The sequence below is a fragment of the Pinus tabuliformis genome, chromosome 1_1 (genome assembly GCF_031772625.1).
Source record: "Pinus tabuliformis cultivar Carrire ecotype Pingquan chromosome 1_1, CPIR1, whole genome shotgun sequence".
NCBI lineage: Eukaryota > Viridiplantae > Streptophyta > Pinopsida > Pinales > Pinaceae > Pinus > Pinus tabuliformis.
Window position 1 is genome coordinate 642,262,402 of NC_142297.1, and position 22,469 is coordinate 642,284,870.

Below are 22,469 nucleotides of genomic sequence, written 5' to 3' on the forward strand. Positions count from 1 at the left end.
AAGAAGAGAGTTTGGAAGTTTATCTTGAAAGGTTTATGTATAACCTCCAAATATCTAAGTAAAACAAACTTGATCAAGACACTATTATGACTATATTTTTGAGAGGTATTTTGGATGAATCCGTTAACTTGCTTAATTTGATGGGAACTGGAGATGTTTCATAATTAACATGTATTGATATTAGTGAACTTTACAAGAGGCATTCTTGAAGTCAAGCTAGATCTGGCAAGGGAATTAGAGATACTTTTTCTAAAGCTTCCAAATATGTAATAAGTGGTGTAATTAAGGTTGAATTAGGACATTTTCTGGAAGATTTAAGACTGATCTTCTTGGAACTCTCATTTTATAGTCATACAATTCACAATTTAAAAAGAAGTAGGGAGATAAAAAAAGTAGCTCTTGCTATCTTTTGTCCTAAAAGTAGAAAGGAACGCCCAATAAAAAAATGTCCTCTAGATAGTATTGAAATTTGTGTCATTTGCGTAGGAGAGCATTCCATGAGGTAGTGTCCCTCCTTACATGGTCTATGAGCATTTTATCAAAGGGAGAGCCAAGCAACTATGTGCACTTGAACCAAAAATACCTTGAAAATTGAGAACGACATGTATGCCTTTAAACCATGCATATTCATTTTCTCTATATTATTCCAATCAAGAATATTCACCACATTTTTTGAATTATACTGTGCCTTGGCAAGCATATCCTCCACCAAAATTTCAAATTAAACCTTGCTAACGAGGATGGCGAGGAACTAACCATGGAAATATGTCTACATATGCCTATCCTATGTAATCACAATAATCTTACCTCACACAATCACCACAACATTCATATCCCCCTCAATTTCAACAACCATATACCACACAATCACAACCTCAACAACTATAGCTTCCACCCACTCAACATCCAAGGCCCATGCAATTACCTACCAAGCCAATTCCTAACCCAAACAATAAAGTAGTTCAATGTGATTTTAACATTTAGTTACAACCATTTCTGCATATTTGATCACTTCAATAGATCTACATGATATTTAAATAAGATCGGGAAAAGTACTCAACAAAAATAAAAACTCTCCAGTAATCATTGAAGAAGAACCAAAGGAGGTGACTCTTGAACAAATAAATAATGGTGTTATAATAAAAAAACTCCTCCGAATTTAGAGCTCTACTAGTCATCTAGTTTACCTCCCTATCTGGAGAGGTTATGCTTGAAAAAACTAATAGCCTCCTCTAAATTTGATTTGATTACATAATTAAAGAATGTTTACATCATAGTTCCCATACTATAGGCCATCAAGGACACCCCAATTTATTCCAATAATATTAGGGAACTTTGCTTTAAAAAACTTAAGTGGAGGAGGATGGAACCAACGACTGTTCAATTCATTAGGAAATCGATAGATCTAATATCAAAATATACTTTCATAGAATCATACGTGGATCTTGGAAACCCAATTTTTTTAGTCCATATTAATGGTACTCTTGTTCCAATGCCTGAATTAAATTAGGGGTGCAACCAATATGATAACCAAACAAACCAAGGAACAATTATAGTTGATCAACCTTCACCCTACACATATAGTTTAGAACCAACAGATTAGTCCAAAATTAAACCTAAAGGTGTAATGGATGATATAATTGTTTCCTTAGACTCCTAGGAATACCCTGTATAATTTATGGTCTTGCAACCCAAAATATTTAGGAGAGAATCTCGTGATTCTAGGAAGGCCATGGTTAGCCACCACATATGCATTTATTGGTTTCCGGTCTAAAAACATGCTTATTTCACATAGTGATCCTGTGAAAAAAGTAATTTTCTATCCTCCTAATAAATACTATCATGATGGCATGTTATGGCTTGATAATACTGACAATGATGAAGAACATTTTCAACGCATTTTTACCATTGATCAAATTATGCAATTAAAGAACATACTAAAGAAAGTCAGGTTCATGATTTTTTTGTTAATTCAGATTCTTTGCAAAATCCTGATCCACTTGACCATATTTTAGTCCATATTTTCAATCAAATTGTGATCTAAATGCTTCATCAACATTGCATTTTTCTACATCAACCATAGAAACATTAAAATCATGCAATATACCTTTTGAAATTAGTCTAGGAAAATATTTACATATAAATTCTCAACTTAACAAACTTTGGCAAGGACAAGTAGTTAAAATGTTGCAAAAGCACACATGCATTCGATTAGAACTATCAAGCATGAAGGGAATCCACACAAGCACATGCACACATCATATCTACATTCAAATTGGTGCCCGTCCCATTAGACAACCTTAGAGGCATATGGAATTAGCTTTGAATGAAATTGTTAAAGAAAAGTTGCAAAAAATACTTGATGCCAATTTTGTTTACCCAATTTCAAATAGCTAGTGGGTTTCATCCCTAGTAATAGTGCATAAGAAAAATGGTAAGTGATATATTTTTGTCAATTATAGAGAATTTAACAAGGTCACTTTAAATGATCACTTCCCTCCATTTATTGTCAATTTTTGGACACATTAGCTGGTAAAAAGTACTTCTCTTTTCTTGATGGTTTTAATGGCTACAACTAGATATAGATTGCATCGAGGGATCATGATAAGACCACTTTTATGTGAACACGGGGAAAATTTTCTTTTAGAGTGTTTCCCTTTGGACTATGTAATAGTCCCACTACTTTCCAAAGAGTGATATTAGCCATATATTATGATATGATCCATAATTGTGTAGAAATCTAGATAAATGATTTGTACATGGTTGGTGATTTTTTCCAATACACGTTAGAAAATTTAGAGAAGGTTTTGATAGGATTTCAAGATACTAACCTTGAATTAAGTAATTAAATGCCATATGTTGCAAATCAGAGGGATTGTTCTTCACCATCTCATATCTTATGCAAGAATTTAGATTGATTCGACAAAGATTGAAGTTATATTAGAGCTTCTAGTTCCGAGATATCGCATCTCACATGAATAATTGTTCCTTTGTTTAAATTTCTTATTAAGGATACTAATTTTTCTTGGGATGATCATTGTCAAAATGCTTTTGAAACACTATAGGAGAAAATTACCAAGGCACATATGTTGAAGGGACTAGACTTGCCTTTTCCATTCTACATTTTAGATACAACACTTAGAGTAGTATTAGGACAACAAGAAAATGAATAATCTTATGTTATTTATTTTATTAGAAAAATGTTAACACTTAATATATTAAATTATATAGTAACAACAAAAGAATTCTTAATCGTTGTGCATGCAATTAACAAATTCAGACATTACATCATTGGGTACAAGGTTTTTATCCATACTGATTGTTCTGCCATAAGATATCTAATGAAAAGACCCATGAACAAAGGTAGGATAACTTGGTGGCTTTTGTTATTGCAAAAGTTTAATATTACTATTCTAGATAGAATCGAAAGAACAAATTTCGATAATGAGTCCAAAATTCGAATAGTCCTTCTTGTCTGCGAGTGTCTAGTTTAAAGATAAAGAAACTCCTGCAAATGACAATTTTCTTGACGAACATTTTTGTTGTTTCTACTAAATCCCCTTGGTTTGTACATGTGGCTAATTATTTGGCTATAGGGAAATTGCCATATCATATTTCACCTAAGCAAAAAAAAAAGTTCACCATACTCAGTACCTTCCACTCTTGGATTGGAGGGGACCTCTTCCACATAGGACGTGATATAATCATTAGAAGATGTGTATGTGAAGCTGAGATGCTTAACATATTGAAATCTTTCCATGGTGAACCATGTGCAGGGAACTTTGCTAACAAGAGAACAACCTATAAAGTCCTTCATTTGAGGTATTAGTGGTCCACTCCCTTAAGAGATGCCAAAAAGTACATTCGAGCTGCGATAGTTTTAATGGATGTGATGCCTAGTATAATTCAACAATATTCCTTTACACCCACAAGTACTCACATAGCCTTTTGAAAAATGGGCTCTAGATTTTGTGGGGCCTATTATTCCAACATCAAAAAAGAAAAGGTGTATTTTGGTTTCTACTAATTATGTAACTAAATCTGTAGAGGCTAAAGCTATTTTTCATGCCATTGAACAAGTAGTTGCAAATTTTTTATTTGAGGACATTTTTACCTTTTTTGGTGTGCGAAGAGAAATTGTAATATATCAAGGAGTGCTTTTCACATCAAATCTAGTACAAACCATCATTCAACAATATCAAATCATGAATTGGAAATCCTCTCCCTACCATCCATAAGCCAACATGCAAGTGGAGTCTACCAACAAGTTCCTTGAAGCAATCTCGACCAAAATAATGCAACTACACCATAAGGATTAGGAACACCATCTTCCCAAGGCAATTTGGGCATGTAGGGCCACATGGAGGAACATGACCCAAATTACAACATGTGAATTGGTGTATGGAAAACAAGTCTTTCTTCCAAAAGAATTTCAAGTGAATACTTTTAGAACTGCAGTACAATTATATATGGATCTTGCAGATGCATAACAACAGAGGATAGTTCAATTAAATGAATAGGTTGAAATACATCAAGATTCCATTTAGTAGACCACCCTTGTCTAGCAACAGAGAAGCAAATGGCACGACAAAATTATCAGAAAGGAGCAATTTAAACTAGGTGATTGGGATCTCCTTTTTCACCCTAAATTCAAAATTTTTAAATGAAAGTTCACCATGGATTGGTTAGGCTCATATGAAATTGAAAATTTCTTTGATAATAACTCTATAAGAATTAAGACCATTGATGGGGAAGGAACTTCTTTCTTGGTTAGTGGGCATAGGTTAAGATTATATCAGTAGTCTGTCACTTGGAAGGAATTCATTCAACACATTTTGTAACAATTTGAGATTGTGGTAATGAGCAGGGAGGATTCTCAACCCGTGACAACCTCACCTTGATTTATTTCTTCTTTCCATATACAAAATATTATAATAATAATAAGGAAAAAAGAAAAAGAAAAAGAAATAATTAAAAAAGTAAAAAGTAAAGATAAAAATCATATTCATTTGTGAAAACCAATCCTCTTGCATAATTGGACATAAAATTTGCTTGAAAACTAGGTAACTAGTGGGAAAATATTCCTTGAGTTTCTTTCGAATAAAAGGGAGAATGTTAGATATAAGATAAACAAGTTGGTTTGTTTTAAAGAGGGAGTTTTTCTGTCATTGATTATTCTTAACAACAATAGCAACAAAACACAAATCAAGTTCCTGATTTTTTTTCATTACATAGCTTAAAATAATGTTTCTTTTTATTCTTGCCACAAATGCTAGTATCCATGTCCATTGCAATTAATTTTTCTACAAGTCTTCTCATCACTCAATTAATCAACATGTCCATGTAATTTAAAAAAAAATCATTATTTTCATCAATCATTTCAAGCAGTTAGTTTTTATGGTTTGTTTAAATGTGCTAATAAGTCAAGACTCAATACTAGATTTTTAGAGCTTCATTTTCGATCTTCGGCATCGAGACTTCAATTTCAAAATTTAATGTTACAAATTCTATCTACCCTTGATGGCATTCCAATGTTCTAGAGATGTTGATATCACAAATTATTTGCCTTAATTTCTTCAACAATAACTTCAACATTCACAATTCTAGCAGTTTTGTGAGCTATATGTGGTCCTATAACCCATTATGCAATTTGACAACCATTGTCTTCAGTAATTACCAGATCTCTATATTAGTTACAAGGTGACCTATAACCACTCTATTTGAATCTATCTTGAAAATTTAGGATTATGAATTCCATAATAAGGGCCTTGAGTTGCCCATGATTAGCTCCAACTCCTCCTTTCTATCACTCCACAAATCTTCATCAACAACATCATTATTTTTAATTCATTTTTGTTTTAATGATTAGTCTCAACATCAACAATAAATCATTCTCAGCATCAACAGTCAAATGGTTCAACTCAATACAAAAAAAAAATAGGTTTAGTTCCCTTCACAACCATGTTCATTACTTCATTAGGAAACACATCATCAAGGTTCCAATCAGGTAAAATTGGTGTAAATAAATCAATTTTGGAGTTCTTCTAGTTCATTAAAGACATCAAAAAGCTATTCAATAATACATTTTTTTGGTTCATCTTAACATGTAAATAACCTTACTTTTACTTACACTCTTACACTCATACTCTATGTTTGCCATATGCTCCATTGATTTTCATAATTACCACTCACCTATTCCTTTGCCACCCCAAATATTTAATAATTGGTTGGATTGCTAATTCATCATAATTCCTTATGATTGTGTACATGCATAAACTTACTACATGTTAGCACCGAAATTCTTATCATTTTGAATCATCTCTTGGATTCAAAATGGGCATGTGACCTATACAATGCTCAAATCACCACTTCCAAAATCCTTACCATGCTCTTCGAAGTAACAATTGCTCGAAACAAAGTGTTGTTTCCGTAGTCTCTCACATAGAGAAATTGTAGTGTTAGGGGGAAGCTCGATGTGGTCTGATAAGAGCCATGGAAATTGAAGGTCATGGAAGCCTATCTCAAGTATAACATAAGTAAACCAATACTCAAAGTTGTATGGTGGATCCCATTTCTCAAAATTTTCATGGAAAAATTGATTTTTTCACAAAGGAATTTGCAGAGGGTTTCGATGACCGAGTGGCTAGCGTAGGTGACTTTATAATGATTGTGTCAGAAGAATAAATGACTCAAGCCACTCACCTACCTCAAATAGGAGAGAGACAATTTAAGAACAAGCAGGTTTAATAGGGGATATGGACACAATTTTTGTGTTCAATAAAGCATAATCTGAATTAGAGTTGAGGAATATCCAAGGCTTGGATTACAGAGAAATGGAGGAATTTTTTATCTGTGTTGCAAATGATTTTTACTTGTGAATGAAGGTATGTAATTACCTTCCTCTACCATATTCGTCTTTTATTTCACCTTGGAGACAACAATCACTTGAATTTTCCATTGTTTTTATACAAAATCCTAGGTCAAATGGAAAAAACATATACAATGGAACCCCAAAAACATCAGTGGAAGATTGTATCATCATGGTTTAATAAATATCTTAATTGTGGAAGAGTTACATAAGAGAGGTGACAATTGGGACTCATTCCTTAAATGTAATAAATTATTGATGGAGTCATTACACATGAGGAAATTCCATTGTAAGTTAATGTTGTTTCTAAGCACAATAATAAAATTGATAGTAAGGAACTTGGTCTTCATGAAGTTGAGGTCTTCGCCGTTTCTGGAGAGAGTTCTAAAAAAATTCTATGAAGGGGAAATAGGGTCAACATGCTCCAATTACACCAGCCATGTCTAGAAGGTTCATCAAAAGAATGACTAAGAAGAAGAAACCCCAAAAATAGAGTGTTGAGCTTCCGAGTACTCCATGTCCCTCTAAAGATGATGTTTCTTTCCAAACTAAGCTAATCCCAAGTGGGCATAGTCATGTCTGACATAAAGAGTCTTCAACTTCTTAATTCAAAAAGTTTAGAGCTTGATTTTTTTGAGCCCAAGGATCTTGTATATCAATTTTCTAACTTTGGTAGGCATTCAACACCCATGCCAAGTGATTTTGAAGACACTACAAATTACTGAACTTGTAAAACATACTATGACAAAAGAAGACTGAGAAACTTAAAGCAACGATTGAAGAGTTCAAAATTTTGGATATATATGTAAAAAGTGAGAATACTATGTTAAAAACATAATGCTCCTAGTTGCAGGAAGATATTGAAAATATGGAATCCAAGAAACAAAAGTTGTTTAAGCTCACCAAGGAGTGGCACAAAATCAATTAGTATTTTGCATCAGATAATAGAACTTTGGAGAAGAAACTCAGAGTAGAGTGAAAGAAAAGTAGCCAATGTGAACATATCAATTAGTAGTCATTGACAGATTATTCAAAGTTTTGCTCAAGTTTTGGATACATTTAACACTAGGGCATTAGCTAGATCTCTTATTTGCATGAGGACACGCATAATCTCAGGCATGGGGAGATGTTAAACCTATGATTTTATGCCATTTTCATTGCCAATTGTCTAGTTTTTACTCTTATTAATCCTCCATTTTTACCATATTATCACTCCTTTTACCCTATTTTTGATGTACAGGTCATTAAAGAGATACAAGGTAAATAAATTGTTATCTAATAGCTTTTTCATCATTTTTTGGTGAATTATGGGGGTTAAGATGTTGACTAATTACTAATTATAGTTTACTAGTTTAGGTCTTTCAACTCTCATAATAGTCATCTAACCTAACTTGTTTTTCAACATGGTTATGGGCCTCGAGAAGGAAAACAAATGTGTGTTCTCCTCTTGGACACCTCCAATGCTTCCATGTCCATCAAACCAATTCCATCATGGACGTGATGAGCGCCAACCTATGGTAAAAATTGTGGTCCACTATGCCAAGAACAATGTGTGTAGTCAATGAAATTAGTTGAAGGTAATGATAATGGATTCTCTTATTTCACCTTAAGTGATTTGGGTCTATATTGGCCAAGCTAATTACTGGATTATCCTACCTTGATCATCGTGATATGTATTTGATGAAAACAACATATGGAATAAGGGATTTGATTCAGGTTCACTTGTACCTGTATGTGTGGTTGTAACACTTGTTTTCTTTCTAGTACTTATATCCCTAATGTGTTATTCCTCTGTAGAGAAGAATGAGTTATTTTTGAATATTAATGATATATTGTGTTTTCTCATTCTACTGCAAAACCACTCAACAATGAAAATTTTTCCATTCTGTGTTACCAAGGAAACTCTGTATTGTTAAATCCAATGATGAATAGTTTCTTTGTGAAGTATTGAATGATACATTAGATTGATCTTCTTTTTTATATTTTCTCACATGCTTTTCATTTGGAATATGATATCATAAACCTATACAAGAATAGGATTTATTTAAGAAGGGAAAACGAGATTTGCTTGGTAGACCAACTTAAGAACGTTTAGGAATATTTCTTAAGTGAAAGACTGTATTACATGCTAGATAAAGTGTTTCTTTGATTGACCAACCAATGAGTGAGATATCTGTTGTGTTTTTAATTCTTTTGAGTTCTCTTATGTTGAAATAGTTTGTCATAATTTCAATCTTTTTCCTTATAAATTAGACAATCTATTTCATGTCCCAAACCATGCACATACGGTGTTAGTATCTCACAAGTTTACACACCTTGATTGACAATTTAATGCCTAGGATTAATACTAATTAAATTGACCGACATTTTTGGTGTTGTTTCCAAGGAGATGCTAAAAGGGATTAGCACATTCATGGCGCATTTTTCCTACATATTTTAAATTTCAGAGTTTGTTGTGTGTGATTTTTTTTTAATATACTAGCATTCTAGACCTAGTGAGTTAGTTAATGGTAAGACACAAAGACATCCTCACTCCATAATTTCATGAAGTGTACCCCACACATTCACTTTAATGAGTTTTCTTTCTCCTTGATTCTAAAGATATGCTAGTGTTGTATGAATAGGGATAGAGATAAAAGATGTATATTTAGAAGAAAAAGTAGAGTAGTTACTCCAAATAAAAATACCCCTTTAAGTACCAACTTGTTGGTAGGAAATTTATAAGAAGAGGACCAACATGTAGGACTCTGGTGACAAATTTAAGGCATGTAGTAGGCAACTCAAGAAACCAAAGATCTACAAAAAGTGGAAACACATAACTAATAGTATTTTTAGTCGATCCTACAATGGAAGAAATATTGACAGGTGAACCAAATCAACAATCAAAACCAGAACTGGATTACAATCTTCTTAGAGACCCAACATTTCCACACATAAAGACTGAATATAGCCGTTTCGAAGGAAAAAATATGGCAAAATGTGAAGGTGAAGTGTATGTAAATGGAGAAGGCAAGGCACATACAAATGAAGAAGAGTAAGAAACTTTTGGTTTCCCAAATGTGGACTCTACCACAACAATACACATTTGGAATATTCCTCCATTAGTCTTGCATCATTTTCACAATGTGATTAATGAATATCCTGATGCTTTTTTTGTGATTTTGACATATTATGTCGTAGCTATGACTACTCAAAGATTCAACCTTGCGCTGATTTATGGGTTTGGGAGGAAATACAATTCAAACATGGGATGGGATGCATATGCCTTTTCTTAAAAAATATCGAGAATATTATAAGGCCATGGATTTGAGAGAATAGATTTTTAATATGATAAAAAAAGAAGAAGAGATTTTGGAAGACTATCTTGAAAGGTTTGTGTACAACTTCCAAAGTTCAAAGCGAAACAAACTTGATCAAGATACTGTGAGGACTATCTTTTTGAGAGGCATTTTTGATGAATATATTAATTTGATGGGATTTGGAGATGTATCACAACTAACCTTTACAAAGATCAACGACCTTTGCAAGAGGTATTATTGAAGCTAAGCCAAATTTGGTAAGGGAATTAGAGATACTTTTTCTAAAGCTTCCCAACATGCAACGAGTGGTGTGACTAAGGTTGAATTAAGACATTTGCTAGAAAAATTTAAGACTGATAAGCTAAAGAGTAAACTCAACTAAAGATAACAAGCTGAAAATTGAAAATTGTTGAGTGCTACAAGAGTACATAGATGTATTTCCTAAGGAAACGCTGAGACTAGCTCCCAAAAGAGACATCAAATTTTCAATATAACTTACACCATGAGCAGTACCTATGTCTACGGAACCTTTTAGAATGAGCACACTTGAGTTGGTGGAATTGAAGATACAATTAAAGGAAATGTTGGACAAGGGATACATCAAGCCCACTATGTCTCCATGGAGAGCAACAACTTTATTTGTTAAAAAAAATATGACACCCTCAAATTATGCATTGATTGTAGATAATTAAACAAGATGACTATCAAGAACAAGTATCAGTTTACTAGAAATATTGACCTCTTTGATAAAATAAGAGGAGCCATGATATTTTTAGAAGTAGACTTGAGGTATGAATATCACCAATTTAGGATCAAGGATGAGGATATCTATCAAATTGCATTTAGGACTAGGTATGGGCACTATGAGTTTGTGGTGTTGCCATTTGGACCTAGAAATGCACTAGCTACCTTTATGTTCTCAATGAATAGTATCATCAATAAGTATTTAGATAAGTTTGTATTGGTGTTTATTAATGACATCTTAGTGTATTCAAGGACCAAGAAGGAGCTTGAAGAGCACCTCAAGATGGCATTATAGGTGCTATGGGAGCACCTCCTTTATACCAAGCTAGTAAATATGATTTTTTTCAATCATGAGTGTACTATTTGGGTTATTTCAGTTGAAAAGGAGGAGTGGCAACAAAACTTGGGAAGATCAAGGCAATCATGCCTATCCCTCAAAATGCATCAAAAGTAATATCCTTTATGAGATTGGTAGGATACCATAGGAGGTTTATCCAAGGGTTTCAAGGATTTGACATCCTTGCAATTTTTTATTTTATTTTTAAAATTTACATTGTGTTTTTTTTGCTTATATTATGGTCCTTTTGATGAGATTCTCTTTGTTGGTATTATGAGGAAGTCACTTTTGAGGATGAAATTTAGAATCACTATTCATGGATACCCATTGTGAGGTTGGGAGTGATCAACAAAGATGCTACAAGCTTTGTTGTAAGGGTTAAGAACATTTTCTCTTATGTCATCTCATATGATTAATTTGGATTCCTTGTTGGTAGAGGGATTTGTGAAGCCACATGGTTGGCCTAAGTGGGTCTTCATTCAATAAAATAAAAAATAAAAAAATCTTCCATCTATGGTTTCGAAGTTATATCTCACCAAGACTTATGATAGAGTGAGTTGGATTTCACTTAAGTTGATGCTTTTTCATGTGAGGTTTAGTTCTTCAATGATACATTTTATTATGAGTTGTATTTAATCTATATTCTTTGTAGTTCTCATAAATGGATTTGCTTCAAATTTCTTTAGACTTATTAGAGATCCATGATAGAGATGTCCCCTGTTACTTTAACTTTTGTTTTTCATTAGTTGTATAAGGTTTGAGTAGGTCTATTAAAGAAGAAAATCCGGGGTAGGGTCCATAAAAGGGGTCATAATTGGTGGTACTCTATTGTAACTCATCTACTTTTTGTGGATGATGTTGAACTTTTTACAAATGGGAGTATGAGGCAAGTTAGGAAGTTGTAGGAAACCTTGGATTTGTATTGCATGGCTACTAGTATGGAGTTGAACTTTCAAAAAGCATCAAGTTATTTTAATGGGATGGGTGTCAAGAATGTTCAAAGGTTGATCATGATTTTTCCCTTTAAGATTATTAAATTTAATGAGGTTTTTAAAGTATTTGGGTTGTCTTTCGAAGCCAAACGACTATCAAAAGAGAGATTGGGCTTCAATGCCAAGGAAAACGAAATTTAAGATAAATCATTGGTGTTATAGGTGATTCTCTATTAGAGGTCGACATACTCTAATAAAGTTGATTTTTGAAGCAATTCTTGTCTTCTAACAATTTTTGGTTGATATTTCAAAATGGATTTTATAAAGAGTTAGGAGGTTATGTATTAGATTTATATAGTTTGGGTGTAAGGACGAAGGGAAAACTCCATTACTCAAATTATAGTATATAGCCAAGTCAAAAGAGGAGGGGGGTTTGGTGCTAAATAACATCCATTCTATTTGGTACATGCGTTGTAACTAATAATTTATGGAGGGTATTTTCAAGGGATAGTTTGTGGAGGATAACCATTGATTAAAAATACATAAAGCTAAGGGCTATCACAGACTAAATCAAGAGTCCATGGAAAAACACTAAAAGTGTTTCCAATCAATGGAAGTCTCTTGTTTTGGATTTTCCTCATATATGCTAACATTTGGCTTGGAAAGTTGGTAATAGGGAACATGTCAAACTAGGTATTGATACTATCATCAGTTGTGGTGTAAATATGGAGCTACTAGAAGATAAGATTATTGATCTACATGACATAAATTTCTTTTCTCTTCATGATGTATGTGATCCTATTTCCATTGACCGTTGGTCTCAAAGATGGTTATAGGCATGGTTCTTGGGATTGGGAAGGCTTGGTGTAGATTTATAGATGGCTCATGCTAGTCTTCTAAGGGTTCATGTTCATTTAAAGGAGGAAAATGACTCTTTAGCATGAGATTATAATGAAATTTGGAGTGAATATTTAATGTGATTGGGTTATAAAGCAATTTTCAATTATGATCCATAAGAGCTTGTTTGGTGGTAGGATTAACTATGGAAATTATAGAAACAAAATAAGAACAAAATTTCAAGTGGTTGGCCCCAAAAGATGAGTTCCTAACTTAGGTTGTTTTCAAGAGAATACATAAACAAGGTCTAGTTATTAATATGTTGTATACGTCAACAAAATAAGATATTATCCAATTATTAGTTAATTGTCCATAGTTTCAACAATTATTAAAGGATGTTGAATCATTCACATGTCTTCAAAATGTATGAAATGGGGACATTGTTGAAGAATATTTGATGACATGGTTTGTGAAAAAGAAATTAAAAGCACTTAGGGATTTATCTTGCTTCATCTATTAGGGGACTTGGTTGGTAGGAAACTATCTTTGAAGAAAAAATAATTCCTTCTTTTCAATTTTTTTATAAGGTAAACTTCAAAAAGGCCTACAACAGGAACATCGGTAGCGACATACAGGACATTCTTTGGGGCATTGACCCATATCCCACTATGTTTGACAAAGAACAAAACAGTGCCCTATATTATGAGGTTACAGAAGAAGAATTATTAGCTTACAATGAAATCATTTCAAAAAGACAAATGTCCAGGGCCTGACAGGTGGACCATCGATTTCTTCATTCATTTTTCGACTTATTAAGACTGATATTCTAAAAATGGTGGAGGAATCCAGAACTTGCAGCTATATCAACAAATTTATATCTTCAAATTATATAGCATTGATCCCAAAGAAGAAGCTCTCCTCCTCTTTTTCTGACTTCAGGCCTATGTCATTATGCAACGTCCTATATAAAATCATTTCAAAAATCATCGCTATTCGAATGAGGAACATCTTATCTCTGCATTTGTCCCTTGAGCAACACAGATTTCTAAAGGAAAGAAATATTACGGACGCGGTGGCCCTCACCCTAGAATGCCTACATTCAATGCATTGCAGGAATCTAGAAGCTGCTTTACTAAAGATTGACCTTAAAAAGGCATACGATTGTGTGGACTAGGGATATATTCGTTGCCTTCTGGCTAAGATTGGCCTTGATGTCAAATGCTCCAGATGGATTATGGCTTGTGTGGTCGATGTAAATTATGCAGTCCTCATTAATGGAGTCCCTACTCCTTTTTTCAAAGGGGCCAGGGGATTAAGGCAGGGTTGCTCATTGTCTCCACTCCTTTTCATTCTGGTGATGGACTCTCTGAGTCTACACATAAAAAGGGCGATCCTCCAAGAAAAATGTATGCCTCTCCCCATATGTAGGGGCATCTACATATCTCATAATTTTTTTGTAGACGATATAATTTTATCAGCAATGCTGTGTAAATCAACTTGGATATGTCTACATGAAATCTTGGGGAGATTTCAAAATGCCACCGGCATATACATTAATGAAATAAAATCATCTTTTCATGCTGAAAATGTTAATGGGGACCTTATCTCTTTCCTATCTCATCTATTCAATATCAAAGCAGTTCCAATCTGGAATGGGTTAAAATACTTGGGTTACAATTTGAAATCTGTGGGTTATCGTGTGGCTGATTGGTCTTGGATCCCTGATTGCTTTTACAAGAAAATTGCTGCATGGGAATTCAAATGCTTATCTTTAGGTGGGCACGCGATTCTGGCACAAACAGTGCTGGTGCAAATCATGGTATATTGGGCACATCTATACTATATCCCAACATCCATTATCAATAGTCTAAACAGGATGATTGCCAATTTCATATGGAGTGGTCATAAGGAACAAAAAAAAATCACTTGGCAAAACTCTCGATGCTGGCCTGGCCCAAAAATATGGGAGGATGGGGTATATTAGATCTAAATAAATTTAGAAGAGCCCTACTCTGTAAATCTATGTGGAAAGCAATTATGGGAGAGTCTATTTGGAGTAGGGCCATTAGAGAAAAATACATGGATAATCAAGATATGACTTATTGGTATAAACAACGCATCACTGGAACAACTCACGGTTCAACTATATGGAGAGAGTTCCAGAAAATAGAACCATTCTTCAGAAGGAATATGATCTGGAAATTCCAGTCTGGTACAAAAATTATGATTGGTTTGGATGAATTTGCAGGTCCGAGTGGAAAGATCCATATATCTTCGCAGCTATTAAAAGCTTTACATAGCAGAGGCATTTTCCACTGGGCCAAAGCCATTCGAAAATGGGAAGGTGCAATTCCTATTTGGAAATCAGCTACAGAATTGCTTCTAAGCGGTGAACTGGGAAGACAGTGGAACTCTATCATTACATCGTTACGGGCACATGGTATATTTTGCTCAACAGACATGGACTACCTCATCTGGAAGGGTCATGGTGGCTCTTCGTCTGTTTTTGTCAAACATATATACCTTTAGTTACAAAACTCAGAATATGAACAAGAGGACAACATCTTTCTAGCATCCATTTGGAAAATGGGTTGCCCCTTAAAAATCATTTTATTTGCATGGTTGGTTTTTTACAACAGGAACCTCACATGGGATAATCTACAAAAACGTAATTTGGTGCAGGCCCGCCATATGCCCTCTATGTAGATCTAATGTTGAGAACAACTTACATATCTTTCTCCTTTGCCTTCAATCACAGATGATATGGAGGAATCTTGCTGCACACTTTGGCTATACCAACACCTCTTACCCTTCCATTTCTGAGGCGTTCAAAGGATGGAGTAACATGAACATTGATTGGAGGCCCATTCCATTTATAACTATCTAGACCATATGGAAATGGAAAAACGAGTTGATCTTCAAATCCAAAAGAAAATCACTTTCAATGGTTTTTGAATCTATCCTTTGCCTATACAATGCGCTTGGAATGCCTCACCTATCCAAAGTCAGAAAAGGAAGGTGTGCACAGATTCCGGAACCTACAAATATTCCTTGTGCATATTTCGACGGAGCTGCTCAACATGGTACATGCGCCTGTGGAGTATTCATCATTCCAGAAGCTGGTCAAGCTTATGAGATTTATTGGAATGGAGGTGCTGGATCCAACAACAAAGTAGAAGCTATGGCCCTCGCTGGTCTCCTTTATCTTTGTGACTTTCTTGACATACAAAAGATTCATATATTTGGAGATTTGAAAGTCATCATCGATCATGTACTGTCAAAACATACCATAAAAAACATCAATCTTTCCGGTTGGCTGAACAAGATAGAGGATTTATGGAGCTGTAGGAGGGACTACACAATTGCTCACATCACCAGGGACAAAAACGGGAAGGCAGATGCTCTATAAATAATGGGCCTATCTATTCCACAAGGCACCTGGAGGATGCAGTTAATGGTGGACAACATCTCTCATCAGATCCAGGAATTACACATTCCGGGTACATAAATTTCAATATTTTGATGACTATCTGGTATGTCTCTGTTTCCCAATATATTGACTTCCTTTTTGAAAAAATTTCATATAATTTTGTCTCATAGGACCGATTTTGACCCGAGTATGATCTATATGTTACAGAACAAAAAGTAGCTTATTTTTGTATCTTTTCTCATATGGGACTTTGAACCAATTCTTTCAACCATATATGATGGTTCCTATAGAAATATTGTTGTACATTTTTCCTATGATGAATATAATACAAATATATAGCTTTTTTTTTCGCGCTGGAAAAATAACCTTGGGTCCATAATGCTTAATGAAAGATTACCACCTGCAGAGTGAACATTAGATGGTGTCCGACAATAAGTCGCTACTTCCAACGAGTGAGTGTTCATTGACGTGTTGTTAAGGTGTTGAATAGGAGTAATTGTACCACGTTCCGCTTGGTCTGGTGCGGCCAACACACTCTCCTCATCTACGAAAGCAGGCCTTGTGGGCGAAGGAATATGTTGTTGCTCACCGGTTAGCATCAACACCACTTGGGTTCCTTCGATCAAAGTGGTTTCAGATCTAAAGCCAATTTATCAAATGTGGGGGTTTTATACATTTATGGCAACTAACTTTTAGCTATTAATTGGAAGAGTGATACTAGCTCAATGTAAGATATCTAGCTTAGGTTGGTAGGAGATCTTTTATAGGAAGTGGCCACACTATTTGATTATATATCCTTCATTCATGTATTCTAGGAATTGTACCAAGAAGTTGTTAGGTCGTAAAAAAGGATCAAAATATTGCTATGGGCTCTTTGGCCCTAGAGGATTTACATGATGGAGTCACCTCCATATCTATATATTTATTTTCAAGATTTTGGACTTATCCTATAATTTGTTGTTTTTAAGGTGGTTATTAATGGTTTTTGTAGTGCTTTCTTTATGATATGTTCAAGACCTTATAGTGGTGTTTTTATGCCATGTATCTTTTTGGGTTTTTCTATATGCATGCTTTTTTTTAATAGTGTGGTTCACTGTATTGAAGATCGATAATAGTTATTTCTATGGAAAACCCATCTGTGCCTAGTTGAGTTAGTTATCTTTTATGTAGAAATTACTCCTAAGGAGTTTGTATGTCAATATCTGTGGGACTAGAACTCGGGTGAGGAGGATAAGAGCGAATCCTCCCTACCACCCAAGCTACACCCACTTGACTTTTCTATATGTATATTTAAAAATGTTAATATGTATTTATGGGTATTACTCTTAAACACAAAGGTAGGGTTTTTAATTTTTCTTGTTACTTTTAGGTCTTGGTTAGTAAATTTTAGGTGCCTTTTAGCACCTATAAAATGGAATTTCCATTCTCCCATTGAATAGAAGTTATGAATTTTTCTTAGAACAAAATGGTTTTTTGTTACATGCATTTGACTTTATATTCTTAATGAATAACATTATCAATATTCTAATCACTAGATTTAGGTCGATTTAAGAATGGCTAATCACTATGAAGTTATGCTCACAAAGGTTAAGATGCCATTTCCTAATGTGGTGGTAAGCAATGTGGGCAAAATGAATGTATAAACACTCATGGCTGTTTAATTGAGCTTGAGACCATGCCACAATCATGTGATGGTTCAAGTTAATGTTAATTGGTATAAAAAAAATTAGCTTCATTTTGCTAGCTACCATGGGAAAATACTTATTTTGGGGCCTCCAACTTTTTTTGTCATTCATTCAATGCCATCTATGCATTTATATATGCAGATTCAACTCACTTTTTTTCTTTTCTTTTCTTTTCTGTAAGATGTTTCTTAGGTTCTCTTTCAAGGAGATGGACTAGAAAGTTATAGTTAAAATTAATTATCTTAAGTTATTCACCTATATAATGTTATATAATGTTATTAGGTGTTAGATTATTAATATTAGTGCTAGTGTTGATCATTTTGATGTCCTTAAGATGTTTCAAGTGACTAAGATGGCACCATATTTGTAGGTGAACAATTTTATTTTGGCCAAGGAATATATGTGGTCACAACAATGCTTTCTAAAGGATATGCCTTGGAAAATGACATACTAAGCAAAGACAATAAGTCATCATTGTTGACAAATTGTTCATGTGATGAGCTTCTCGTGCACTATGGGTTATTGATCCCATCTAAATCAATGATTACCAATGTCTATTTAAACCATATTACCGACCCACCAATATCTAATGAGTGTTTTCAACCTTTTTCTTCACGGGGATTGAGAAAATCCTAGAGATTAAAGATCATTACTTTATTTTTGAAAAATAATGAGGTGGTGCTTTTCATAATATATATAAAAATTAAATATATATAAAAAGTTTATAAAATTAACTTAACAACTTAGATAATCCTAGAGATTAAAGATCATTACTTTATTTTTGAAAAATAATGAGGTGGTGCTTTTCATAATATATATAAAAATTAAATATATATAAAAAGTTTATAAAATTAAATTAACAACTTAGATCCCATTCGTAGTTCTGCTTTTTGACATATACGGTTTTGTATCAGATGGGATAATCAGTGTAACAATCTAATCATATAACAAACTTCAAATTTTCTTTTACAATGACATAATTTAATAATATAAAAAGTCAATCTTCCATAATTTTAAAGTTTTATATAAATTCTTCATACTTCAAATAACATTCCCTTATACCTCATGAATTAAATATCATTCTCTTTTTAATTAAATATCATGAATTTAACTAAACCTCTTCATTAATTATTTCCAAAGTATCTAAATCACTTTTAAACCTCTTCATTAATTATTTCCAAACTATCTTAAATCACTTTTAAATTACTTTTTCTATTTAAAAAATGTGGACATTAAATATCTAATCAATGTTTTCCACCTTTTCCTTCAAAGCGATTGAGAAAATCCTAGAGATTATAGATCTGATGGTTTGTTTTCAATTTTTTTTTTTTTTTAATTTCAAAATAAATTAACATAACAATTATTTTTTAATTTCATAATAAATATTTTTTTAATTTTCAAAATAAAAATTAAATAAATTAACAACTTAGATCCCATTCGTCGTTCTGCTTTTTGCAATTATAAGGTTTTGTATCAGATGAGATTGTCAAGTGCGCAAACAGATCAATCGAAATGGACCTCTCGATGGACTCCCAGGTGCGGAATTTCTGGTAAGATTTTACAAACCCTGTAAACCTGATCTTTCTTTCCATTCCCATGTTTGTCAGATCAGATCAATGGCCATTTCTGAAACGGAAGGAACGATTTATAGCAGTTACAAAATGTTTATAGCGTGATCTATAAGCGAAGCTTTTCACAGTGCTGTGAGGTGTAAGTCTTTCCCTTCTTTTATTTTTCTCTGAATATTTGATTGTCTTTTGGCGGTGGATGGCCATTTGAGGAAACCAAGTTTTTCGATCCTCTGTCCAGCGTACAGAATGCATGATTAGGGCACCCGATCCTGGGTCGGTTCCAGTAGAGAATAGGCCAGATCCATCCATCCCATCTCTCTTTTTTAGCATATTTGTTTTAGGTGGGGTGCTTGGCAGCTGTTGTGCTTGTTATTTTTGCCTTCACATTTCATGGGCATCATGAGCACGGGTTGGGTTGGCAATATGGGCACCAGCTGATGTTGATGGGTTGGTTCAGACTGAGAAGATGCCAGATCCGTCCATATCCTCTGTGTTAGTAATTTTGTTTTAGGCAGGGTGAGGGGACTAGAGTGCTGTGCAACCTTAGGGATCGTAGGTTCTGTGATTAAAGATGCTCAAACAGATGTTGACCGAGTTCGTTTAAATGGTGTAATGGCATGGTGGCATTGCGATAGCATCTTTGTTATAAATGGTCTGTAACAACTTTAAGGGCAGTAATGTCCCCTATGATGCTATTTGGGTCACAGTTTTTCAAGATCTTAAAAATATTTGATTGTTGTTGCAGGGAACAAGAAATTATTTGTGGTATTGGCCGAGTTGTGAAATCGCGGTCGTATTCCCTACTCGGTGGAAGGATCTGACACTGAGAAGTCGATTAAAATACAGCCCCTCTCTGGACAAGAAGCGTGGATGTTTGCAAGAATAGCTTTCAAAGAGGACCATGCTCCTATGGAGTTGGAATACTCTGTTGCGGATGACTATAAATGTTTTCCTTTGGCATTAGACGCAGTATCCGCAGCAATGAAGGGCAAAAGCTGTGTAGATGAATGGGAGATTTCTTTACCTTTGATGAAACCCTCAGATCCATCTTTTCCACACACTCATGCTCCCGTTGATCAAGAGCTGTATCAGCGATTAAAATGGAGTTATGATTCCTTGCCGCTTTCAAACGTCGAGATTTGCTTCTTCTCTTCTGCTATGCTTATGGGTTACGCAGATTCGATGTGGACAAATTAGTACAAATATAGATTGCCCAACGGCTTTGCTTTGACCAAAAAATGAACCTATTTAATGGGCATGGCCATTGGGCGCAACATTGGAAATCTTCAGGGAGCTTGTGGTTTGTTTCGGAATTTAAAAGATAAGGGGACTTAGAAGTCAATAAGTTATGCTATCGAAGAATTCATGATCATATTCTTCGTGACATGGCAATTTATATTTGAGTTCCTCACATAATGATGTCTCTGAATCAAGGGTTTGCCTGAAGAGATATGCTATATTTCTGAACTTCAATTATTTAACGCTTTTATTGTCTGTATATTTAGAATCATTCCCATTTAAGATTGGAGAGCCTGAAAATCTCAAGTATCTTAATTTAAACGGATGCTTGAATTTATGGATGATTTCACATGAAATCTCTAAACTAAGCAGTCTGTATTCAAGAGTCAACTCATGGATTAAGTGTGGAAACTGAAGCACCTGCAAATGTTTGGAGTTTGAAGGATCTCACAAATCTGTCAGATTTGTTTGTCAAATATTAAACCAAGATAAAGTCAGGAATTAAAAAAAGCATAATGGGAAATTGGCTGGAGATGACGCACCTATGATGATAAAGTCAGGAATTAAAAAAAGCATAATGGGAAATTGGCTGGAGATGACGCACCTATGATTGAAGTACAAGGAAAATTTATGTGGGGTTTGTAGTTTGAAGGATCTCACAAATTTGTCACATCTGTTTGTCAAATATTAAATCAGGTTAAAGTCAGGAATTAAAGAAAGTAAAATGGGGAATTAGCTGGAGATGAGGCACCTATGGTTGAAGTGCAAGGAAAGTTTATATGGGGGTAATGAAGGATCTTCCCCAGGATATGGAGGACATGAAGAAGCTTCCCAGTTTCATTATGGCTTGTTACCATGGGTATCAAACAATGGACTGTGGAACGATACTGCCCAAACTCTGTCCTTGTCTTGAACATGTATCATTGACCTTCGAAAAGATTTCCGTCAGCCTTGGAGAAGCTACCCAGTTTGAGTCACAGGAAACAATATTTTGCAAAGAGAATAACATGAAACTAAGCAAACAACAATTATTCAGAAAACTGGGAACTGTAAGTAACTGTAATTCTCATCCTTAAACTTTCATCTGTTTCTGTTATAAATGTGATGGTGGTTAAATGAATGTATAATATTTTTAATATGTATGACCTTTTCTTATAAATTTTGGTTAACAATTGTTGTACAGGAAACCACAGTGGCGCTAATGGAGATGAGGAAGAAGAGCCACAGCATTCGAAAGAAGATCCTTGTGGCAATTGAGTTTAGCAGCAATGCCCTGCCTTGCGGGAAAACCTGAGAATTTCTCATTAGGTCCTTCTCAAGAGATATTCAATATTTGTCATGCTTGTATTAGTAAGTTGGCCTTATGAGAGGCGCATAACACAAAAATTGTGTACATTAGGAAAATTTCTTTCAACTTGGAATATTGTTTGAAGTTCATTTTATGGGGATGAGGCATTGCTCACTGCCAAAGAGTCTGAATTTGCATGATTGAAAAGCGTTGCTTGGATGATGCTACATGCACATGTT

The 22,469-nt window shown here is 34.2% G+C and overlaps 1 protein-coding gene across 2 annotated transcripts in view; it reads left to right on the top strand.

Annotated features, from left to right (window-relative positions):
* LOC149214981 (uncharacterized) overlaps positions 1–22,267 on the top strand; it is a 111,951-nt gene extending 89,684 nt beyond the window's left edge. Inside the window, exons 2-4 of one of the 2 annotated variants that reach the window (XM_089392479.1) lie at positions 19,598–19,682; positions 20,449–21,991; positions 22,126–22,267. In XM_089392479.1, coding sequence (XP_089248605.1) covers positions 21,722–21,991; positions 22,126–22,236 — 381 coding nt within the window. In that variant the 5' untranslated portion in view covers positions 19,598–19,682; positions 20,449–21,721 and the 3' untranslated portion in view covers positions 22,237–22,267. The other variant, XM_089392480.1, reaches the window with a different exon arrangement.
* The last annotated feature ends 202 nt before the right edge of the window (positions 22,268–22,469 follow it).